The sequence below is a fragment of the Dermochelys coriacea genome, chromosome 10 (genome assembly GCF_009764565.3).
Source record: "Dermochelys coriacea isolate rDerCor1 chromosome 10, rDerCor1.pri.v4, whole genome shotgun sequence".
Taxonomy (NCBI): Eukaryota; Metazoa; Chordata; order Testudines; family Dermochelyidae; genus Dermochelys; species Dermochelys coriacea.
In genome coordinates, this window is record NC_050077.1 from 25466565 (window position 1) to 25493043 (window position 26479).

A 26479-nucleotide genomic window follows, 5' to 3' on the forward strand; every position below is an offset into this window, starting at 1 on the left:
TTTCTTTTTGCGAATACAGACTAACACGGCTGCTACTCTGAAACCTGTGATTATGCAAGGCACTGAATTTAGCCGTATAGAGTGGAAATCTGTCAACTTCAGGAAAAAATTTGTTAGTCTCTAAGGTGCCACAAGTACTCCTTTTCATTCTGAGCTAGGAGACCAAATGTAAACATTTAGGAAACAAAACTTCAACCTTGTATGTCCCAATGGTCTATATAAAGCAATGATAAAACAATCAACATAAACTCAATGATAAATCACAAACAGTACATTCCTACGTATCACAGAAGATAATCATAGCTCACGAAAAATGAGTATCTCTGACATATGATCAGGCATGTAAGGCCTGATTTTCTAGGATGATCATGCATAATCATGTGTGCCAGTATATTAACAGACATACAACTCCTGCTCCTAAGAGCCAGTGGGAGAGCGCAAATCATGAATTTTTATTACACATGGCCAATGATGGTATCTAACTGGTTGTGCCTGCCTAGTGCCCCGACAGAGCAAACACTTCTGATTTGCATCCACTAAATCCTCACCTCCACCAGTTCCCAATATACCGCACAAACCAAAGCTCAGCTGAGTCATTGGGAGCATTTCCATAGACTTCTTAGTGCTTTTATCCACCTAAGAAAGTTAGGTCCAATTCAGTAGTGTTCCAAGCCTGCCTTCGGTTAATTCTGCTCTTGATCAAAGGCTTTTCCAGCAGCCAATACTAATAATATACCTGGGTCTTTCTTTGAACAGGCAGAGTGGATAATTCCCAGACTTGTCTAACGCTGTCTGTTAGCTGCTTGCCACAGAGAAAGCATGTCTGAAGTCTGTGTACATGTATAAGTCGTATTTTGTTTTTTCTAGGATTCTAGGAGCCGGAATCTTGGCCTAATTTTTACTGTTATTTAACTCCAGTCTAGGTCAGTACATGTCTAACAGAAATATGTCAGCTAAGATCTTTACCTGGCTTAGGAGAGACTGTCATGGAATCTTCTGTCACTGATGCTGGAAGTAGAACTAGCTAAAAAATTTCAAAGAAAATTTTTTTCATTGGGGAAAAAAAAAAGTGTAGCCTTGTAAACACGTGTCAGCGTACCTATTATTCCTTCATGAAAAAAGGGTTATAAACCTTTGCAGGACCATAGGCTATGTCCCTAGTGTGCACTCTATGAAAGCAGGGATGGCAACAGCCTCTTCCTGGTGGGAGAGGGGGCTGAGGTGGGCCAGACAGAAAATTGGGGGGGGGTTGCACCCCCCTCTCCACAAGAGCCCACCCCGCTCCATGGCCCCACCTCTTGGCCAAGTCGGAAGTCAAAGCAGGGCAGTCCAGGGTGCTGGCTGCTCGCAGGTGGTAAGAGCTTCCCAGGCAGGGGGCACTGTCTACAGGGCTGGCACAGCTCTCAGGGAGCAATGACCATGGTGGGGGGAGGCCAGGAGCCCAGATCAGAGGAGGTCAGTGCAGCCTGCTGCGAGGAGCCCCGTACTCTCCATCTGCCCTAGATGGCATGGCCTGGCAGGCAGAGACATGGGCCGGGAGCTACTCTGGGGCACCGTGGCCCCCCGCCAGGGCTTACTCCTGCACTGCTGCTGGAGCTGGGCACCCGGCCAGCAGTCACTGCTCTCTCCACTCTGCCTTCAAAGCCAGAGAGCAGCAATTGCTATGGGCAGATGTGGGACTAAGGCACATTTAGGGGTGGCTATAGTCCCCACAAGCCCCCCTCCCCAGTGCCTCCTCCATATGAAAGTTTCTCTTACACTTCTTCCATTACAGCCATTTCCCACATTTCTCTATCTGAATCTATAAATCTTGAGAAACTAACAGCCTGTACAGAGTTATAGGTTTTATCTACTTCTGGACTATAAGATTTGTTCCAATTGCTATAGTACTCTCCAAAACACCGTGCTTATTTTTTTGAGAAATGTAAATCATTTTACATTTCTCAAAGAAATCATTTACATTTACATGGGGTACTTCTCATTTGTGTTTTTCTCCCCACAAATCTTTCGACTTCCAGGTCAAAAGTCTCTCCTTTTATTTCCTCTCTCATAATATTTCCACTTCATCAGCTAAATGTTTTTTTGTTTGCTGTTACTAAGATATGTAATTTCCATCCTTCATGTGGCAATTTTTGAAAAACACTTTATCAGTTTTGTGTAATTATATAAATTGGTCCTATGGTCAGATTTGGCCCTCAAGACCCTCTATTAATCACCATAAATCAATGGGGATTCAGCCAATAAGTTTCTTAGAGGGAGTGAGACTGGCATATGAACTGACTATGTGATGTTTCCAGTGGTGCTGCCATCAACTAATTGCAAGTGAGAATATGTGATGAAAATCAAGAGAGAGTTCTATTCTTGCAAGAGAATTAAACAAAATCTTTATCATTCAAATGTACAGTTCTCCATTACCTCTGAGAATGTCCACCAGTAACTAACTAAAATGGAGCCTCTTTTTAGACATTTGTCAGATCACATTTTTGTTTCAGGGTTCAATTAAAAAAACCTGTCTAGTACAGCTTCCCATTCTCTAAACTTGTCTTGAATGTTAAAAGAAGTTCTCAGGAACTCCTTTATTCTTGGGTGGCTCCTTCTTTCCTGATCCTCCACATCAACATCTCCTTCAGAGATGCTATCTCGCTTCTCTCCAGCTGCCTGGTTTGGACCTGCTGATTCAATGCTGCATCTGCATTCTCTTCTATTCCACTTTCAGCTGTGCTGACCCTCTCATCTAGATCAGCCCTATCCTTTCCTATAGCTAGCAGCTTGGAGTGAATATTAGATAGGGTTGCCTTGATCGTTGTTAGAAGCATCTCCAGAGAAGCTTCTGAAGCAGAGTGAGGGTCTTTTCCTTTGCCTCTTTAGGTAGCCTAGGCACCATCTCATTTCCTTCATGAAGCTGAGGTGAATCCTCCTAAGCTGTAGCTTTTAAGGCTTGGATTCCTGTTTGGAGTAGCCACTGGATCATTTATTTATAATTTTAAAGTTCAGAGGGCAAGTTTAGAAGGAGATGGATTCTTCAGCTGCCCACCTCAGAGCTGGGAGTTCATGCTGCCATCACTGGCAGATGCCCCCACAAACTTACTATAGGACAGCGACTGCTGTTACAGTCATTCAGAGCCAACATACTGAAATCACAGAGTGCAAGATGCTTTTGAAAATATTCTGCAGGGAGGCTGCAGAATTTGATTGAATCTTTACAGAAAGACGTTGAGTGTGCGAGAAGACTTACTGATGACACTCTACACCAATTTCTTTTCATATGTTAGCAATAAATAATACTTCACATGTATGCAGTGCTTTTAATTCAAAGATCTCAAAGCACTTCACACTATTATTCCTGTTTACAGATGGAAATGATGAGGCAGAAAAAGGGGAGTGATTTGCTTAAGTTGCACAGACTCCACTCCAAGTCCAGTGCCTTCTCCACTGGACCACACTTCAGAGGTTTCAAGTTCTGTGTCTCCTCTTTCCTCCAGCCCTCACCCATTCTTGCCAAATGAACTCAAAGGGAGCGATCTTCAGCTAACGTAAATCAGGGTTGCTCTGTTGACTTCAATAGAGTTATACTGATTTATGCCAGCTGAGAATCTTGTTTTGGGCCATCATTAGAAAGCCATCAGAAATATACTAGCCAGGCAATTTTTTTATGGGTGGCATAGATAACTTATAATGCCAACAACATCCTCTGCTTTCACAAAAATATCTGAGGCAAGCTTTTTATTTCATTGTGTCATTTCCTAGAAGACTACTGGAGTACTTTGACACAAACTTTGCAGAGATTATGTATGACAAACTTAATAGATCAGATTTTGGGACAGCTAAGCAGACTGACAAGAGGGGCTTAAATAATTCAATCAACTGATTTGACTCTGCAAAAATCTATTCTTCTCTTTGTCCCATTTTCTATTTAAGCCACTTCACAATGTGGCTACTTTTTTAATTTTTTTATTTTTTGGTCAAAAGAATCTTATTAAGCTGTTGAAAATGCTATTTTTCTTCATTGTTACACCGATATCTATTGACAAAAATAGAGCAGATCAGCTATAGGGAGCTCAGCCAACTTTAACATAAGATGCCTGTATTTCTATAATTGGAATGATGAAAAGCAGTTTTCCCCTCTCTGCGCTATGGGCTACTGATGTTTCTATCCTTAGAAAGGTCAGCTGCTTTCTACAAGAGCATAAATGAAACTTCCAACTGCACTCTACAGAACAAAGCTTTGGCCCCATAACTCACATTGTAAAATCTCGGCTACAAATGCAAATCTGTTGTCCTGGGGGAGCCAGGGATACTGTGAAAAAGTCAAGTAGTTTCATTCCATTTTCCCCACTGTCACAGCAAGGACAAAAACTCATGCCAACAAAATTAATTTATTCCTGTGATGAAGATAGTAACAAGAAGAGAAAATGGTAGGGAAAACAAATGTAACCTTATGACATTCCTAACACAGTGACAAGAATAAAAAAAGAAGGCCCATTTTTAATAGCAGCCCATTACATCATCCTATTATTGTCAGAGCTGACATTTATTTATTCTACATAATACAAGTCACCACTCTCAAATCTGCAAAATAGCCAGAGTTACAGAAAGGAGGACAAATGTGACACAGACTAAAATACATTAAGTCTTGTGAGAGTCCAAGGAAGGACCAGTGTATGATTTCTCCACCAATGCTAAAAAAATAAAATTGAACCAAAAATATACAAAGACCACTCTAATGATGTGGATGTAATGAGCTCACCCCAGTGCCATGAGGTTCAATAGGATGAATCTTTGTCACCCTCCAGAAGCCTGTTCACTCAGTTTAAGAGCTAGGGAGGAAGGCACGTTATTGTCCATTCATCGACAGGACTTTAATACAGAATTAAGGCTGACATCAGCTGTTCATTCACACTCTTGTTTTGTAATAGAGCAGCAATCCTGTGATGCATGCACCAGGCATAGTCTGGAGCACATCATCCAGGATTGAGGCACTTCGTAGGACCAAACTTCAACCCCTAATAACTCTCCCAATATTGCTTCCCCAAAGTGGTTGTGGATGCCAGACACTAGCTGAGATCAAACGCAACTAAGCAATATCAATTTAGGACAGATCTGTGACATCATTTGGGCCTCAGATGTATGCAAAAACATTACAAGAACAGGAAAATTTTACTGACATGTCCTTTTATTAAAAAGGTACTGATTCTCAGGAACCCCTTGACCAAATGACACTAATTTTGAACTATTAAACTTAGCACATATTCCAACAACACACCCTAATGCTCAGGGCAATCTGAGCATGCATGTAGATTTTAGAGTCCTTAGAAAAAATAGTTAAACAATAAACTCCAGTCAGTCTTAACTTGTGCTTTTCCATAATATAGGGTGCCGCAAGATGAAAAAATCTAGGACAGTGGTTCTCAAGTTAGGGTCCCTGGACCACTGATGGACTGCAAAGTTGTATCCCTCAAAACACCAAGGAATGCTCAGGAAAAACAAGAGGCTGGTCCACCATCTAGAACATTTCAATTGTTCATGCATCCATCTTCAAGCAAAGCCTCCTCTAGGCCTGCCACAGCTCCCTTGTAAACCTCTGCCTGTTTGGGTTGCTTCACAGAGATTTAAAGTTCTTTATTAATCAGTCCTATTCATTGTTTCACATATCTTTGCTGTAAATTCAACCCATATCGAATCTGCTGAGGTCTCCAACATTGTAGGGGGCAGCAAACACACATGATGACAGAGTCAACTGGAAAGAGACCCTTCAGACATTTTTGCATTAAGGGGCTGTAAGCAAGGAGCAGAGATTCAGGACAGTCACTACAGGGGACAATATCAAGGTATCCCATGGAAAATGAATTATGCAGGAAGCAATAGATTGTCTTGGACTGTTCAAGTTCGATACAGTGAAAAAACCCATCTGAGCAAAGCTAGAAAAACCCACTGGATTCCCTTGCTTCTATTTCAGCACTGGAGTATGTGTAAATAAAACAAGCTGCACAGAGAATACATCCAGACTCCATGTCACTGGTTTCTCCTCCAATGGGAAAGTGACATGCAAGGCCCTACAGCTATCACCACTTAGCAGAGCGGTAACAATAGAAAGTCAGTGATGGGATTCAAGGACAGGACGGACTGGAATGACAAGGGCAGGCAGAGAAAAGATTTGGGTGCATTTACAAGCCAGCCTTCTTTAAAATGACATACACAAAGTCAGAGACACAAGGTGGGTGAAGTAATCTTTTATTGGACCAACTTCTGTCAGTGAAAAAGACAAGCTTTTCAGCTTATGTGGAGTTCTTCTTGAGGTCTGGAAAACTAAAACTATGTCTACACTACCACTTTAGTCAATCAGGGTTGTGAAAAAAAAAGTTTCCCTGAATGTCATAAATTTCAACAACTGAAGCGCTGATGTGGACAGTGTTATGCTGGCAGGAGACACTCTCCTGCCAACATAGCTACCGCCACTCGCTGGAGGTGGTTTAATTATGTTGACTGAAGAGCTAATTACATGCTGCCTGTGGAAAAGGCATAATAGAACTACACTTTATCTTAGAGGAAAAGCCTACTTATATTGTAGATGTATCAAAACTGGAGCCTTGTGTCAGAGACCCTTCAAATTTCAAGAGGGGTAGAATGGCCAATCTTCAAATGTCATTTTTATATTGTTTCATTCAAGTAAGTTTCCCCATAACCAACACATCCCATACTTCACAATTTAAATTGTCCAACGTGGGAAGAGAAGGACTGTGACTCTTGGATGCAATAAAAAGTCTGAGGGCAACCAACAGCAAGTGCAGAAGATCAGCTTCTCATGGGTGGACAGTATCTGCACTAAGGAAAGCAAGAGGGATTAATTTGTACAGCAGAGACTCAAGATCAGGCTGACTATATTGCCAGGATGGCAAGTAAGCCATGGCTAGAGTAAAATATGTAATTCACTGTTACAAGATCAGTACCAACTATCCTGGGAGAGACTTCAGGTACTTCAGACCCAATACAAATAAATGAGGTCTTTCCCCAAAAATGCATTCTAATAGGTGAAGTCTTATGAAGATGCACTTGTGAGGAGAGGTATAGTCAGAGCACTCCCAATCACGTAGGATTTATAATTTCATGCCTTCAGCAGTTACAACAGGGCCATCTGGTCTAATTTGATATCAGCATGAAGAAATTGCAAATGGTGACCAGGCATCAATAGACAAGCAACATGTATTCATTTCCCAACACCCCTTAGAAAAAAAAATTACTCCAGGTCTTACTGAGATGAACACATTCCTCGCTTTAATAATGTGCCAAATGAACTCTGAATGGTGTCAGCAGTACCTCGGCTGCTGCTGTCTTATTACATTCAAATTCTATTCAGAAATGCACTTAGGAAAGTTTAAGGAATTGTCTCTCAAAATATCTAATACGTGTACTGGCATTTTTGACATTACTTTTTTTTAAATTTCCTTTGTATCTACTTTTAAGCATCAGAGCTTAGAGCAGGGGTCTCAAAGTCCCGGCCCGTGGGCCGCCTGCGGCCCGAGAACCTCCCCACTGCGGCTTGCGGAGGAGAGACCAATGCAGCTATGCTGCCAAAAATGTCTGCTGCAGGCACCGCCCCCTGCAGCTCCCATTGGCTACCATCACTAGTCGCTGGGCAGAGTCAGCCATGGAGGCCACGTCACTTTTCCCCCCCCCCCCACAATGAACATACAACTTTATGACAGTTCTATTATTCAAAATAAAAAATAGAATTTAAACGTTTTCTTTTCTGAACACCATCTTCAGTGACATTATTGGCCCGCTGGGAGGATCTGAGGACTGGCAAGGCCCTAAGGTAAATTGAGTTTGAGACCCCAGCTTAGAGCATAATACCCTGAGTGCTGCAGAGGGGGGATGTGCTCCCAGCAATACACTCTACTCCCCAGTCAATGCCATTTGAATAATCATATATGGACCAAGTTCTGCCTTTGGATATGCATTTAGGGCTTCCACAACTTCCAAGACAGCCAGGTGGATATAGCCAAAGGCAGCTTGTTCCACAGAAAGTGAACTGGGAATGTCATATCAGCACTACCACCATGAGTTACAATAGGAAGATGCCCCATCCTGATCTCATGTATACCAGTGTAGTTCCAGAGGCTTCAATGAAAAATGATACGAGGGGGAGAGGAGAATCCAACCCCTGGAGACAATGCCTGATACAGGTGGGAAGCCAACCAATGCAGCTGCTTATGTTTGGGATGGAACGATTAAAAAAAAAAAAAATCATTAAAAACCATCTTCCCTTGCAAGATTTTCACTCCTGACTTGCCATTTTGGACCAGGCTAGCTCACAGTGAATAGTGCCTGACCATGCAAGACATTCTACTGATTTCAGTGCGGATGCCTCACCAAATGAGGATGCATAAAGGGCGACAGAACCCAGCCCTTTAACCTTGAAGGGGTTGTTAAAGCCAGTCCTGAATAATGACTTTGGTCTGTGGTAATACCAAGTCTTGATATTTAGCTTTGCAAAAATAGTTGGACATCTATTTGGGTCACTGAGGCCAGGAAAGGCCCCTAATGGCAGGCCAGATATCAGTTTACTGCATGCAAAGTGCATATGACTTCTGAGATGGATGCTCAGCACTTTGTTACATTAATTTAAAATTAGCCCCCCTTTTCAGTGTCTCAAGTTGGGCACCCCAAAAAAATGGAGGCATCCAAAAAGTGACTCATCCCTTTTGAAACTGTTGGCTTTGTGGCTGTTCCTGGAATATGTGATACCCTGAGACTTTTGCAAAAAGATGTGAATGCCACTGATTGTTTATTCCTCTCACTAGAAAGCACCTTTCCCAGTGCATCTTGTTGCTGGTATATTCTGAAGTGTACCACTGAATACATTTGCACATATTTTTTAAACATGCAAATAACTTGGTTTATGAATCAATCCCAGTCACATATATAATTCACCTGCAGTACAATAAAACGATCCCTCCTCTGACCAATCCCATCCCTCAGTCCAACCTTTCCCCGCAAAAATCATGAAAACAGCATACCACGAAGGGCATCAAATCTGAAACATGACAGCCCGACAGAGCATTCTAGAGGCGAGGACTCTTTGCAGAGACTGTCCCATCACCAGCCTCATCCCTTTTAAACTAAGGATCTGCTAGTTCAGGCACCTTTGCTCGTCGCTATTACAGTGGTAGCAAATGAAGAAAGAGCCTAGCTCTCTAGCAGCTATCCATTTAGGACTTTATAAGTCAAGATCAAGACCTATAACTAGAACTACACCCCATAATTAAGCAACCCATGTAAACTACAGCATAATACGCACTTTGCATTAAGTGCCTCTTAACTAGGCAAAAGCCATGTCCTGCCCTAGCTTATGTTCTGGATGGCCCCAGGGGATAGATTTGTGCCACCATTTTGAAAATGCAATTTCAGACTTATTCTAGTTGTGTATATTGTATAGAGTTATGCTAACTTATCACTGTGATGGTAATTTTGTGTGTCAAAGATTTTTCCCTCAAGAGCTTTAAAAACAAAAGAACTCTTTTTACCTCACAAGATTTGTTAATTTTAAATCCACTCATTAGTACAGAACTACACAATGTATGGGAAATGTGACGGGGCAAGGCCAGATGGCTATAGAAAAGTAAAGTAGTGGGAGATAGATATATTAGCTCCAGGCTAAACAAATCCCTGGTACCAAGTTAAGTGAAATGGAAGCGGTTCCAGGTCAATTAAGACACCTAGGGCCAATTAAGAACTTTCCAGAAGGCAGGGAGACTGCTATGTTGATTGGGACACCTGAAGCCAATCAGGGGCTGGCTGAAACTAGTTAAAAGCCTCCCAGTCAGTCAGGTGGGAGGGCATGTCAGGAGCTGTGGGAGGAAGTTGTGCTGTTGGAGAGGCTGAGTAGTACACACCATATCAGGCACAAGGAAGGAGGCCCTGAGGTAAGGGTGAAGTGGAGCTTGAGGAACTGCTGTCGGGGGAAAGTAGCCCAGGGAATTGTACATGTCATGTTTCTAAAAAGGTCAGCTACCATAGCTGATACTATTAGGGTCCCTGGGCTGGAGCCCGGAGTAGAGGGTGGACCTGGGCTCCCCCACTTTGCCCCCTGATTAATCACTGAGACTGGGAGACAACAGAAACTGTGCAAGGAAGGATAACTTCTCCTCACCTCCCTTGCTAGCTTATGATGAAAATGGCTCAGTAGACTGTGACCCTTGTCCCTAGAGAAAGAAGGGTTACGTGGAGGGTCATAGTGAGCCTCTGAAGCTAGTGAAATCTGCCAGGAAACGTGGGACCCACGGAGGCAAGGACAGAGCTTTGTCACAGGAACTACAGTGGATTCCGGGTGCACATCATTCATAGCTAGCAAGTGAGACAGACAATGTTATGGGTAGCCTGGCACTTCCTCACTTTGTTAAAAACTGTTCATCCAATTATTATGAAAATGTCTGTGTACGGGTGGGAGTTATGCATGGTTATAGGATCACAATGACAGAGGTTCATGCATCATCATTAATAAATCTAAGTACCTGAAAGCACTTTATAACCATTAACTTACTTATCCTCAAAAGGCTTTTCTGAGATAAGCAAGGGTGAGTATTATAGAACACACACATGCAGGTAGATATGGGGGATGAGCGCTGAATGTGCCCCCTCTTTATCCAGGTGACAGCTAGACACCTGGGAAGGTTATCACGCAATGTAAATATTCTGACATCGGTAGTGAATATTGTACATGACTGTCAAGACATACTAAAAAGATTTCTGAACTCAGCTATTTAGTCTCCCTAACAGTCTTCATCCCATAGACATGTTCTTTAAATCCTGCAGCAAGCTATTGTGTAATTTAGTGATATCTCAAACAGCTGCTATGTTTCACTATAGAAGTGTGCTGCATTTCAGTAGCGTGGTAGTGACTATCTAATTTCATCTTCCACCCTAACTAGTTCAGTACAACATATTTTTAAATTATAAAGAGCAAACAACTAATGCAACACATTCTCTTTGCAAACTGCCCTCGTGCTGAAAATAACTAGGTTAGAATGTAAAATGAACATGGGATCTATTTAGATTCCATACAGTACCTTCCCAAGAATCAATCAATAATAAATCACTATTATGAGGGGCTACGTTTCTAACTTTAGCCCTTCGTAGGAATTTAAGGGATTGCTGATCACTTGGTTCACTGAAAATGCATTTCCATTACTTAACACTAGTATTTATTAACTTTGATGTGTTATATACAATATTGTCACCGTGGTGATAGTAAATACAGCAAAGATGATGGCTAGAATTATCCAAAAGCTGTGCTGAAATGGAGAGGCATGCTTGATACGAACACTTGGGCCAAACTTCTCCTGGGTATCTCTGCGGCTATAGTAAACCAGCAGAGGTGGGATGATCAACTGGATGGTGGTTGCAGCATAGGAGCCAGTTATTCCTACAATCACCTCAATGTTCTTAGTAACGACTGCAATCACAGTTGGTGGGATGATGGCCAAAAACGGAAAGAGGAGGCTTTCAACAGCCCAAATGCGAGAACATTGGAAGGAGCTGAACATAGCCCATATGTTGTCTCTTAAAGCCACTGCGTTCAGGGGAAAGATGGCACTCACCTTAAAAGTGGTATAGAGTCCCAAGAAGTAAAAGAACACTCCAGGCACAATAGAGCAATCCAAAAAATTTAACAGAACAATTTCCTGAATCTTGTCCTTTTCAAAGGTGAACATGATAGTTAATGAAAGCAATGCATAAAATGCACCCACAACTATGAAGACAATAGCAATTCCCAGACCAAGGTTGGCCTTGTTCAGTATGGGAGGAATGATATGAGGAAGGGTGGCATGGGATACAGCAGCTAGCGAACAAGCTCCAAAGATGTTTGGAAGAGCACCGAAGTTAGCCACAGTAGGATTTCCTTTGCCTCGGCCAATAGCTAGGAGGTGGAACGCCGTAACGAACATAATGCAAAAAACTGTAAAAGAGAAGGAGAGTTAGGATTAAAATTGTTGGTGGTAAACTCTAATTCCTAGATTACTGATGAAGACACTCATGCAACTTCTTTATTCCTTTTTAAAATCCAGGTATTAACCATCCTATTTCCCCCATCACCACCTCCCTTTTCTGATAGCTGCTGGTTACTACAGTAAACAAGACAGACAAGCCCAAAATAAATCCATAGATGTAAACAGCTCTGAACTTGAACTTTGTAGCTGGGGGCTAATCTCTAGCAAAATTAGTACTAGAAGGGGATGACTAACAGGCTCCAGGCCAGCTCTTCAGCTGATATAAGTCAGGATAGCGCCATTGATTTCAGTGGAGCAATACTGATTGACACCAGCTGAAGATCTGACTCACTCAGAATGTACATGCACCACTTATCCATGGACTTAGGCAAGCAAAAGAGAAGGTGAAGAATAGAGCTCAGACATAAGTTAGTTAATAGACCTGGTCTGGCTTTATGGGTTAGAGCAGGGGTGGGCAAACGTTTTGGCCCAAGGTCCACATCTGGGTTTGGAAATTATATGGTGGGCCATGAATGCTTACAAAATTGGGGGTTGGGGTTCAGAGACTGAGGGCTCTGGGGTAGGGCCAGAAATGAGGAGTTCAGGGTATGGGAGGGGTCTCCGGACTGGGGGAATGGTTGCGGTGTGGGGGGTGAGGGTTCCAGCTGGGAGTGCAGGCTCTGGGGATGGGCATGAGCGGTTGTGGGTGTAGGAGGGTATTCTGAGCTGGGACCGAGGGGCTCAGAGGGCAGGAGATCAGGGGTGCAGGCTACGGGTGGCACTTATCTCAAGCAGCTCCTGAAAGCAATGGCATGTCCCCCCTCCAGCTCCTACACAGAGGCATAGCCACGCAGCCCTGCACTCTGCCCCACCTGCAAGTGCCACCCCTGCAGCTCCCATTGGCTGTGGTTCCTGGCCAACAGGAGCTGTGAGGGCGATGCTTGGGGCAGGGGCAGCATGTGGAGCTCCCCGGCTGCCTCTACATGTAGGAGCTGGAGTGGGGGGGACATGTCACTGTTTCCAAGAAGCATGTGGAGCCATGGCACACGTGGAGCAAGGCAAGCCCCGACCATGCTCCCCGGCAGGAGCTTGAGGGCTGGATTAAAACATCGGAAGGGCCGGATGTGGCCCCTGGGCCATAGTTTGCCCACTCCTGGGTTAGAGCATGAGTAACTAAATACTCTATATAAACAAAGGAAGACCCAAGAAAAATCTACACTTTGGTCCCAGGCACTTTTATATGAGAAAAATGTCTAAAGTCATGTACCAGGCTGGAAATGGAGAACACAATATAAATGCCTTGGTGGATGAACAAATTGGTTTGGGTTTGCACAAACCTTTAGAGAAAATTTCTGATCAGTTCAATACACAGGGTATGTGACCCTCACCCCTGCCCTTTCAGTTTAATGTTCATACAAACTCAAAGCAACATTCAGCCAAAACCAGCAAGTTTTGCCAGAATTGGTGAATTTCACTGTATCTTCTCAGGAAAGCTACTGGGTTTTGACAGTTATTTTTAGGAGTCTCCCAGGGATACTCCTCAGTTTTGTAATGAAATTCTGACCAGGAAACATGCTGAAAAGTGTGCATGAAACCAGCAAATCCCCAACTTTGTACTGTCTGTCCAGAACAGGAAAAAACTGTTCAGGAAAAAACCCTGCCGGACTTTGCCAACAAGCGAGTGCCACCTGCCTTTGCATTGCAGGACCACAGAAGGTGGAGACTGAACAGACCTGTGAATCAGTCTTCCTGCCCAAGCAGGGTCTATTAAATGAATGTGACAGATTCTCATACACACACTTGCTCTACCATCTTCCTACAGGGGTTCTGCTGTGTGGGCGGCTTTAACGTATGTCCCGAGATCTCCCACTGGCAGAAGCTGGCTGAGAGAGGTGCTGGCCTTGTTGATTATTCTGGCCACACATACTCTCCCGAGTCAGCCTAGCCCACTCTCTGGGCTGCATTGGCTGGCTCTATGCTCCCTTCAAGTGCAGGGCTGTGACTTCCAGTTTCTGTGCACTGCTCAGTGTTCCCTCCAGAATAGCTTTGTCCCACAGAAGGCCTGAGGCCAGTGCCTGTCTGTGTGTCCCAGGACATCTCTCAGCTGAATGGAACACAGTATCTCGTGTTGGGGGAAAAAAATTGTAATGCATCAATGCCCAAAAACCCCAATCAGAATTGGAGCCCCATTGTGTTTGATGCCGAACAAATACCTACTAAGAGACAGCACCTATCCCAAAGCGCTCACAAGTGAAAGAACAAGCAGTGCAGGTGATTTAGCCAGACTGCTATTAATTTAAGCAGAAGATGGATAACTGAACTCCCGATACTGCTTTGAAAATCTCAGCCAATTGCTTTTCTGGAGAATGATTCATAAACAGCAAGTTTGTAACAAAACAAAAGAGGACTGCCTTCCAAGGTACAATATAAAATGTGCCTGAGAGGATTTTAGGAAACTCCCTTTTCTCCAAACAGCTTTAACCCAAAATGTCAAGGTGGATTTTCTGCTTGTTGTAAAGAATTCTGTGCTATCACACAAATACTGTATGTGTTATTGCTGCCTTACTTAACTCCTTGGCATTGACATAATGTCAGTGGTTGAGTCCTTGCTTTCAGCCATGTATGATTAATGGGCCACCTGGCAAACACACTATATGTGTACGGTGCCAAGTCACATTGAGTTAATTTGTACCAGGTGACAATAGAAAATATTTCTAGTTGGAAATATCTAGAAATTTCAGCTGCCAACATAACATCCCAAACTCTATGCACAGCAAGGGTTGTTTCAGCCTCTCTCTCTCTCTCTCTCTATGTCCTAGCCCTCAATATCTCACACTGAACTCCGCTTCCAAATCTCTTCTTTCCAATGGTGCAAGCAATGGTGGGCCAAGACGTTCTGATCTGGACCTGAACTTTGCCAGGGGCTATTTTGGGAGGGAGCTGGAGAAGCAATGCAGAGGGGCGGTTCTGAGGCTGTGTTTCATGCCCACCTCTATCCATGTGTCTGAGTTAATGTGCGAGATACATTTAACTGAACGGACATGAAAGCCTCAGGTGTAAAGATAACATCTGTGCTCACACCAGCACTAAGGGGGTAGAAGAACCCTGGCTCCCCGTGCATGGGCTGCAGGTACTGTGCACTTCCCTGGACAGGCTACTCCTATCCCAAGCCGGTGGGCAGAACCTTGACTCCACACCAGCCAGTGCAGCTGAACCAGCACAGAGGAAAGTAGCCTGCACACATGAAAGTGCTAACACAGATTATTTCTTCCCTAGAGCAAGGGGGAGGAACCAGGGACTGAACTCTGACTCAGTCACAATTGTCCCCAGAGGCAGCACAGCTCTGTGTTGTCCCTTACTCAGGGTTTGTGGTAACTCCCTAGCCAAACCCTAAATTAGGTACTATCATATAATCTAATGCAATCCACCACCGCATGCACCAGAGTCCGTTTGCTCCAGTACATCCACTGAAACACTTTGGGAAATAACAAAATGTCTTGTGGGTACTGACATGTTTTAAAAAACCTCAAGATCTTCACTTATGGCATCATTAGTAGCCATGTTTGGGGAGTTAACTAAGAACCTCACACTTTCTCCTTCTTTCCAGATCCATTCAGGCCCAGAACGGAAGTAATTATAGATAGTGAGGGACAGATGGAAGCAGAGATGGAAGGCTGATAAACGAAAAGGACCTTCTAGCTACTTGCACCAGACTTTCCTTCTGGGTAGGCAGACACCTCATGGAAAAGGATAACTAGGAGCTGGCTGAAATGAAGCCTTGGTGATTTATACTTGCATATAAAAGCAGTAGAGCTTGTTAGGATTTTCTTTCTGTGAACATTTGATAGAAGTGATTTTTGTCCTGTTTTTTGTCAAAATTTAGAAAAAACTTTGAAATCTGGGGGATTGTCAAAAAGCTAAAGTTTTTTTCCAATGTTCAGTTATCAAAGTGTTCAGTGCAGAAACAAAACAAAAAAAACCAATTTTCATTTGCCAAGCTATGAAGAAGATCCAGCATTTGAAAACAACCACACACAAATGTTTGAGGAAAAACCATTTTATGCAAACATTTTGGTTACTTAAAAAAAAAATTGTCAAAAAAGAAACCCCCCTGTGATGGAAAATGTTTAACTAGCTGCAACAAGCTACAGTAATTGTTCTACCCATGTTTCTCTGTGTCTTTGGTGCACCAATCAATTGTCTGAGAAACTATCCTTCTTGCCTTCCAGACCGTTAACTCCCCAGCTAAAAATTCATTCTTAAAATGGCTCCTCGGTGTCATGGTACTCTGAATTGTGGGGGAACATACAAACCAGAGGGCCCAATTCCATAAACACGCCACATAGAACATTCTCATTGAAATTCATGGCAGTCCCACACAATGAGCACTCACAGGATCCAGCCCCACAGATGCAGCATTGCAATTGGTAGTACAGCACAACTGAGCATGTGAAGGGTTGAGCCTTACATTTCATGGATTCTCTAATTTAAGTCAGGCTTTTAGGCTGCAATTTTTCAAGGCTGCTTAGGGATTTGGATGCCCAATTCCTATGTAAATTAATGGAAAATGGGTGTGCAGATTCCTTAAAAATATTCAGCCTTAATGTTAGTATTCTAACCACTTTATGCTCACAAGCAGCTAACAGTTGCTCCCAATTGTAAATGTTTTCCTTGTGGGTTTGGAAAGCTCCTTTGAAGTGTGTCAATCTCCTTCACAATTTCAAAAGAATCAGCAGCTTTTCCAGTGCTTAGTTACTCACGGCTATAGGTGCCCTCCTGCTCCTTACTGAACCAGCTTGCTCAGTCTAAAGTAGGCTCCCTTAGAGCAACTACACCTTTTAACATGTCTTGTATGATAACAGTCCTGGCAATAGCTCTCAAACAAGATTTTTGGGTAATGTATTATAATAATGACAGCAATAGTAATATCACCTGTTGATTTATGTTTATAATACAGGGGCTAATATTCTAGCCCAGGGGTTCTCAACCTTTTCCTTTCGGAGCCCACCCCCCCACGCTATAAAAACTCCACAGCCCACCTGTGCCACAATCACTGGGTTTTTTGCAGATAAAAGCCAGGGCCTGCGTTAGGGAGTAGCAAGCAGGGCAATTGCCTGGGGCCCCATGCCACAGGGGCCCCCACAAAGCTATGTTGCTCAGGCTTTGGCTTCAGCCCTGCGTGGCGGGGCTCAGGGCCCTGGGCTTCAGTCCCATGCAGCGGGGCTTCAACTTTCTACCCTTGGCCACAGCAAATGTAATGTTGGACCTGTTTGGCAGCCCCCTGAAACCTGCCCACGGCCCCCCAAGGGGCACTGGACCCCTGGTTGAGAATCACTCTTCTAGCACATCTCATTTGTCTCCCTACTGCAGCTGGTTTCATCAGGCTTTTTCCAAAAGTATTTCAAGTGTCTCTGGGTTTATATGTGAGAGCTTTATTCCCAGCAAATATTTATACCAATGCTTTCGTCTCCCAGGCTACTGCTTCCACCCTTATCTGCACTGAGAAGTACTTGCCAGCCAATCAGCAAAACGATCTATCCTAGTGTTTTTGAGACTCCTTGTTCTAGGTACTGGCACTCTTCCTAGAACAGCATCTGCCTTGTTTCTGTACATCTTACAGACATTTATATGAGTATATTAACAGAAAGATCCCCTTACGGATCCTTGCAGTACCTCAACTAACTCCTATCCACCTTTAAAGGGATTTAAGGCAGTGTTTTGTTTCCTGTTCTTTAGCAATTCAGGCTGCCAATATTTTACTTATTCCATGACCCATAACCCCAAAGAGTCTCCCTTAAGACATGAATTTATTACATGCATTCTGATTGATTCAGTATTAGATAATGTCTGAGCACATGGGATGGCAAAGGGGCTGCGGAAAGTATGACAAGTTACAAAGATGTAACCATTACTTGCCTTGATTTAGATGGGTTATATCTAAGCAAACTCTAAAGTGCTTTTTTTGATGCCCAAGTTGGTTATTTTTATAATAAAAAAAACACACTTTTTATGATTGCTCTACTGCTTACATCAGTCTAATCTGACATTTGGTGAACAATAGTTTTATTAGCCAATTTCAAGTCAACAAAGTTCTCACCTAAACTGTGAGGAGTCTAAAAACCATCCTCAAACTATTGCTATATAATTTTTCCCCTACATCACTGATTTATAATCTCAGCTCATGTATGGACTACAGCAGGGGCAGGCAAACTTTTTGGCCTGAGGGCCACATTGGGTTTCCAAAATTGTATGGCGGGCCGGTTAGGGGAAGCTGTGTCTCCCCAAATAGCCAGACGTGGCCAGGCCCCTGCCTCCTATCTGAGCCCCTGCTTCTTGACCCCCAACGGCTCCCCTGGGACTCCTGCCCCATCCAACCCCTCTGTTCCCTGACCACCCCTGGACTCCCCACCCCTGACTGCTCCCTGCTGCCCCATCCAACCCCCCCTCCATTCCTAACTGACCCCCAGGACTCCTGCCACATCCAACCCCCTGGAACCGCTGCTGCATCCCACCCCCGTCCCCCACACTCTGACTGCCCCGACCCCTGACCACACCCCCAAACTCCCCTGCCCTCTATAACCCCCCCCCCCCCCCCGTCCCCTTACCACGCTGCCTGGAGTACTGGTGGCACTACAGCCATGCTGCTGCGCCGCGTAGAGCACCGGGTCAGGCCATGGCTCGGCAACTGCACTGCCTGTCCACCCAGAGCATTGCGCCGGCGGTGCGGTGCACTGAGGCTGCAGGGGAGGGGGGATCAGCAGGGAAGGGGCTGGGGACTAGCCTCCCAGGCCAAGAGCTCAGGGGCTGGGCAGGAGGGTGGCCCACGGGCTGTAGTTCGCCCACCTACAGCCTTTTATTACAATCGCTGGTCATTAACCTTTGTGCCAATATTTTTATGCACCAAAATCTAAGTTGCTTAAGCAAAATATGCATCTGCACATGCAAAACATTGTTCACTTTAGGCCTGATGTCAATGGGAGTCTGTCCATAGCACTCAAGCTCCTCGTGCGCCAAAAGGTGAAGTCTATCCTAACCCTTTGTTCAAAGCCAGAGTAAAGGGTTTTGTGAGAGTGACTATATAGGAGTTGGAGCAGTTGAATCCCACATTCCCAGCAATTAAAAATTCCAGCCATTAGGCTTTACCAAAAATAGGGACAAGAACTCCTGCATACCCTCTGTGCTCTGGTCTGTGGCCATTGGATCAGCATAATTTAATAGGTCATAACATTTTCCAGTCCTTTTTAAATTCAGCTATGGTATTTGGCACAGTGATAGCCTGTGTAATTTCCATTTCCACATCTCATTATACTTTCTCAGATACCACACAAACACAAAGTAGTACTGCCTGCTTATTACCATGCCTGCAATAATTATTGCTCCAAACAACTGCACCGATTATTTCCTACATTTTTAGTTTGTACTTGCTAGAGAAAAGCAAAGCTGATGTACATTGCAAAGCACAATGTAACTTCAGACAATTCAAGTGTAGGAAGCTGGTTTGTGTACTGAGTTTTCCACCTAGTAGACCAGATTCCCATCTCATTTATGTCAGCAAAGCTCCAGAGTAACTTCACTGAAATCAGGATTACAACAAATGTATGCCAACATAATTAAGATCAGAATCTGGCCCATTATATATGAACCACCTGGTCAAATCCACTTCCCCATCAACCAAAGGGCTCTTTGAAAATAGTTATTTTCTTATTTTTAGAGATGGAGAATGCCCATTGTCAGTCTGTCCTCTGATGCATTCTGCCTGCGGGAATCCTTTGTTTTCATTTTAAAGAAAACAAACCAGCAGAGTTAAGTAAGGAGGCAGTGAGGTGGAAAAAAACCACACCACATTCAAGCCAGCAAGACCTAAAACTGCGTAGTTTACTGTGTAGTCTGTATCCGCAAAAAGAAAGGACAGTTTACAGACAGCCCCCCAACCTAAAGCAAATACTCACCAGCCACCACACAATAAAACATTAATCCAAGAACCTATCCTTGCAACAAAGCCCGTTGCCAACTGTGTCCACGTATCTTTTCAGGGGACACCATCATAGGGCCTGTCAAGATTCCTTCCCCACTCTGAACTCTAGGGTACAGATGTGGGGACCTGCATGAAAGATGCCCTAAGCTTATTCTTTCCAGCTTAGGTTAAAAACTCTCAAGGAGCAAACTTTGCATTGTCCTTGAACCCTATGCTGCCACCACCAAGCGTGTTCAACAAAGAACAGGGAAAGAGCCCACTTGAAGATGTCTTCCCTCCAAAATAGCCCCCCAAGCCCTACACTCCCTTTCCTGGGGAAGGCTTGATAAAAATCCTCACTATTTTGAACAGGTGAGCACAGACCCAAACCCTTGGATCTTAATGAAAAAGCAATCAGGTTCTTAAAAGTAAAAGAATCACCTCTGTAAAATCAGGATGGTAAATACCTTACAGAGTAATCAGATTCAAAAAACAGAGAATCCCTCTAGGCAAAACCTTAAGTTACAAAAACAGGAATATACATTCCATTCAGCACAACTATTTTACCAGCCATTAAACAAAAGGAAATCCAACGCATTTCTAGCTAGATTACTTACGAACTTTTTACAGGAGATCTGAGCTGCATTCCTGATCTGTTCCCGGCAAAAGCATCATACAGACAGACAGACCCTTACTTTCCAAGCTGGAGGGTGGGGGGAGGGGGGGGGGAAACAATAGTGTCTCCTCATTGGTCATTTTGGTCAGGTGCCAGTGAGGTTATCTTAGCTTCTTAACCCTTTAAGGTGAAAGGGTTTTGCCTCTGGCCAGGAGGGATTTTATAGCACTGTGTACAGAAGGGTGGGTACCCTTCCCTTTATATTTATGAAAGGGCCTAATCACATCAGCCACACTATCAGAGGCTCGTTCACCTGCACATCTACCCATGTGATATATGCCATCATGTGCCAGCAATGCCCCTCTGCCATGTACACTGACCAAACCGGAGAGTCTCTACGTAAAAGACTAAATGGATACAAATCAGACGTCAAGAATTATAACATTCAAAAAACCAGTCGGAGAACACTTCAGTCTCTCTGGTCACTCGATTACAGACCTAAAAGTCTCAATATTACAACAAAAACTTTAAAAACAGACTCCAACGAGAGACTGCTGAATTGGAATTAATTTGCAAACTGGACACCATTAAATTAGGCTTGAATAAAGACTGGGAGTGGATTGTCATTACACAAAGTAAAACTATTTCCCCATGTTTATTTCCTCCCCCCCACCCACACACTGTTCCTCACATGTTCTTGTCAACTGCTAGAAGTGGCCCACCTCGATTATAATTACAAAAAGGTTTTTTTCTCCCCTCCTTCCCTGCTGGTGATATCTCACCTTACCTGATCACTCCCTTTACAGTGTGTATGGTAACCCCCATTTTTCATGTTTTGTGTATATAAAATCTCCCTACTGAATTTTCCACTGCATGCGTCTGATGAAGCGAGCTGTAGCCCACGAAAGCTTATGCTCAAATAAATTTGTTAGTCTCTAAGGTGCCACAAGTACTCCTTTTCTTTTTCCTTGACTGTGGAATTACTGTGCTACATGCCTGCATTTCACATTTAAGTGGTGAACAAGCCAGCTGTGCAATCCTTCAGCTTCTACATCAAACATTTCTTCTATTGTTAGAAGGAAAAATGTTCTTGGTAATTGACCACTTGATAGAGAAAAATGCAATTTAAAAAAAAAAAAGTTAACCAGAGAGATGTTACCATAAATAGATGGGTCAATATATTTTAATTCCTATGCTCTAACACTAAAAAGTGTCCTTAAACCTTTGCATATTGAACTTTGTGGGCGTCTCTTATATTGCTCTGTTTGAGTCCCTCCCAATCTAACAAAGTCATCAGGTCTCTGGATAAGAAGCAGCAATTTTTCAAGGTAGATTAACTCCATAACTTAATGCCAGCAGCAGCATTATGGGGCAGAACCACAAGGCAGGCTGTCTGGGAATCAAAGTCGGCTTACGGAACATGAATCTCCACTGGAGTACCATGAGTCTTGAATAACCAATCATATATTCATGGCGTTTCCCTGCAATAAGCTTTTCCTGTAGCTCTCAAAGAAATAGCTAGATTGACGGTAGGAATTTTAAAAACCACTAAACTCTGCAACATGACTTTTTTATTGTTTGCAGTGCTTGGGGGAGAAGTGGGGGCAAGTGTTGTGGTGAAGTCCATGTGAATCCGGGAATTCGAGGAGGACATATACATACCTAGGATAATTGCAACTACTAAAATGATAAGAATTAACATGGGCTGTATCTAGGTTCGTAAAGGGCAAAAGACCCTGAACTACATACAGTTAACTATGAGCTGTTTAAATGCTACAAAAGCACTACCATGTGAATATAAAGTACACCTCTTTACTTACTAATGATTTATGAAGTGCTTCTACTCTTAGCCAAATGGCATTCATCATCAGCTACCGTATCACAGAAAATCCACTACCCCACAGAGAGTGGCTTGATATAGGCACCTCCTATTTGAAATTAGACTCACGCCTTAGGTGATGGGGGGGGGAGGGGAAGGAGGATACAACTGCCTTTGATTCACTCCAAGAAGCTTATGACCTCAGCACAATATCCACGTTCAAAATTTGAACAACAAAAGTACCACCACATATAAAAAGGACCTCAGTTTGCTAAACAGCGAAAAGGTGCCAGTAAAGATCGATGAGAGAACTACAGCAATGCTAACATTCCATACTGCTGCAGAAAAACATTTTCAAAGGGATGTGCACACAGGACCATAGAAGTGTTGTGAAGGCCATGATACTACCAGAGTAGTGCTAGGGGACATGCATACTCATTACTAGTATTGAGTTAGCAAACCTGGCAAGCATGCCCAGTTGCAGATGGGCATCAGCATGTGGTTAATTTGTACATGACTCATCAAGTGCCTTCCTAGAACCTTATTACCAAAATTATGCACAATAAACCCCTTTCAGAGACAGTCAGCACCTACTACATAGGACAAACACTCACTAGCTGAAGCTCTGAAATCACAGCTTTGGCTTTAGGCCCCAGTGTAATATGGGCCGTCAGTTTAAGATGGTATTATTTATAATTAAGCTGATTTTAAAATTGCCAGGAGACAGGACTAAATGGCCGAGGAGGCTGGTAATGGGATACAAAGCCTTCAGCCTCTAGATCAATCAGCTCAAGTTCCAGGCAGTAGTAAGTGAAAGCTATTATTTTTGTTCAATGGAACGTGTCAGTCACTCCAGTTCAGATAGATATCTTTCATGGGTGTCAGGGGAAAATTCAGACCGGTGAGGGGTTGTCTCACCACTTGTAAAGCATTCAGGGTTTCAGGACAATGTTTTGCTGCTGTAGCTTCCAGCCTGGGACACTCGCAACCAGCCTACAAGCATGTAGGTCACACCCTGAAGTGTCTGTGTGGTTCAGCAGCTCTGATCTCAGCAGTCTGTCTATACTCCTACAACCCCACTCTGGCTTCCACCAGCCTTACAATCAGCAAGCTGACCCAACACACTCCCAGCCCAGAGTTTTCCCAAAACCATGTGCTCTGTAAATTCCAGCCCTCTCCTGGACAGTCCAATCAATCAAACAGTAAGTTTTGTTTTTTCTTGTAAAGACAAAAAAGCACATCACAGCTTATTAACATAACTGGGGTAAATACACCCTTCCATTTAAATAGCACTGAGCTGGCTTATAGTAAAAATAAAACAAATTTACTTACAATAGGGCACAGGTTAAATGATACCAACCAAAAGAATAAAGTTAGAAAGAGTTACGAGCAAATAAAAGTGAACACACATGTAAAAGTCTAAACTTTACTCTAGCAAGGTACAGGCTTTGTTCAAGAGGTCTTTTCTCACTTATATTCAGTTCCCAGAGACTTCAAACCCTCCCTGGCCCCTTGGTTGAAGGGCCCATCTTTCTCAGCTTGCAAGAGCTCTGTTCCTTTGCATCAGTCTAGTAATGGATGCCAAAGATGGCTTCTCTCTTTACTCATATCTTCCAAATGTTCAACGACTGTTTCAAGAGGCAGAATAACCTCATGCTGTTCTTTCCTTCCAGTGGGTTTCCCATGCCCTGGTGACTTCTATTAAATGGAAGTCCTTGCTTAACCTCTACTGTCTGGGTGGGAATGTCTTTCTCCTTGTTTTGCCACAGGCTTTAAAACTTAATATTAAGTATCCATATTTCTTCAGTTAGTGTTAATACATTTCACAATGATATTAGTCACCAGTGTGTCATTAGCTTCCAGAAAGACCTCATTCTGTAGACTCTTATAAAACAGTATTTCATACAATCAGTCGCTTCAATTGCTTATTTCTTGAAGTTCAACCCTTCCTGTCTTTATAGATGAGTGAACCTTTGAAATGGATTCTTCTGAGAGTTACCCCTCAAAGTAAAGTTTACTCAAGCTGTGAGGAAGGTGACAAGGAGTCTGGTGGTAAAGGATGCTGCTGCCCTCCTCACACACTTGTTAGCTTAATAGCTTTTTTTTAATCTAATGTGTAAAAGTGAATCGTCATGGTCTTTGCCTCAAGATTGGCAGAGAATCAAATACACATTCCTTTGTCTAAGGCAAACCAGTTTACCAACTCCCTCTGACATGTCTGGTTTAAACACACTTCAGCCATAACTAGCATATATCCATAACTCTCAATACCCACCAGGTACACACATTGTGCAAGAACATTAATGATCAGTGAGTTTAGTTTTCAAAATATTAGGCATATTAGACTTAGTTTGCACAAAGATTACTACAATAGCATTTAGAGTGTGAATACAGGTCTCCTTAGTGTCAGTATCCATATCAGAATTGTCACCCTTGTTGGGAGTCTCAGAAGAGAATTCAAGGATTGAAGGGGCAGAGAAACTAAACTATCCTTTCAGCCCTAGAAGTAACCTCTAGAAACAAGATTGAGGCACACTGGTGATATAATACAGGGAAGCTTATACTGCTGCTATCCCTTCTGTACTTAGGAAATGGATAAATAGGTTTTAAGGCCAGAAGGTGCCATTATATCATCTAAACTGACCCCCTGTCGCACACAGGCCATATATAGAATGTTATCCAGTGACTCTTGTACTGCACCCAATCACTTATGGTGTTTGACAAAAGCATACCCTTTAGAAAGGCTAAGAAGACTTGGAGAAATCGAATCCACTATTTTACTTCGTAGTTTGTTCCAATGGTTAATTACCCGCCCTGTTAAAAATTCTGCCTTATTTCTAATTTGAATTTGTCTGGATTTAACTTCCAGTCATTGGTTCTAGTTGTGTCTTTCTCCACTAGACTAAATGTAGTACCCAATACATAGAAGATTTCAAGCACAAAGACTCTACACCCAGCATATGGCCACTAATTGACATTTACTTATTAATTCCCAAACAAATTGGCTCATTATCCTACTATTCTAGAATGACGACAATACTTCTTTGAAAAATAGATGAACAAAATTCAATTTGGGGAGAGACAAATAATGGATTGTTTGAGCTTTCTGGGAGATACTGGGTCATTTGATCCTCTGTCCAGCATACTAAAAAGCATAGCAACATATTACAGAAACTCCCTTGAAAACTGAAGCACAAGCCAAAAGTCCTAACTTGTATAGTGCCGCATGAAATTGCAACATATGCATCATTTCATACAGACGATCCTCAGAGCACGGACAGGATTGAGACTTAGGAGAATGTGAGGAACCAGAGAACAAACAGCCCTATTTGATAACGTGGTGGGGAAAAACAACTTACTACAGAAGAGGTGTGATTGGATTTTGCTGGTTAAGATGCACTAATTTATGATTGGCAGACATCTGAAGTTCATATCAGCAGTGGATTTCTAACCATACTGAGACCATCTGTTTAGGTGCTGGGGGGGGGGTCTCAGTCTGAAAGAGGCTTGAATAAGCTTTCCCCCTAATTTACAGGCATCTTGGACTTCTAATGCTGCCATATATGAGTAGAGCAGTAGCCAGCATCTTCCCAGTCAAGGTCTCCATAGTCTTGGGTACTTTTCAGTGGGTGTTTTCAGCCATGCCTAAGGCCAGTTACGAGTGTCATTTCTTTCTCAGAACTGGACAGCATGATAACTTACATAGCTCGTTGTTGTAGCTGCTTTCTGGAGCTATTAGATCTTTCTGCACATTTTCTACTACAAAGGAGAACTTATGGCCCTGCATGTCTATTTCCCAGTTCTGCTGAAACTCCGCCATTTGACAGCCACAGACTAGAGCTACGGTTTTGGAAATAAAATTTTAGCAAATGCATCTTAGGCAATTCTGAATCCCAGCCCGCAGTCCTGTTTGGAGAAACTCAGCTCATCTCCTATTCTTCAAGAGGGAGAATTCTCCCAAATGTAGTTTAACTCCTCTGAGCTTTCCTAATTAGATGCCACATCTATGCCGCAAAAAGCCATGCTTGTTCCAGCTTCTTTCAGCACTGCATTTCTGACAAACTAGTTACTTTTTCTTCTCTTTTTTGATCTTGTACAATTTG

At 43.1% G+C, this 26479-nt stretch overlaps 1 protein-coding gene across 2 annotated transcripts in view; it reads right to left on the reverse strand.

The window, feature by feature from the left end:
- Window positions 1-11184: 11184 nt before the first annotated feature.
- The window catches only part of LOC122456118 (transmembrane protein 104-like), a 94890-nt gene continuing 79595 nt past the window's right edge, over window positions 11185-26479 (reverse strand). For both annotated transcript variants that reach the window (XM_043493936.1, XM_043493935.1), the window contains one exon: window positions 11185-11956. In XM_043493936.1, coding sequence (XP_043349871.1) covers window positions 11881-11956 — 76 coding nt within the window. In that variant the 3' untranslated portion in view covers window positions 11185-11880. The remainder of the gene's footprint in view (window positions 11957-26479) is intronic.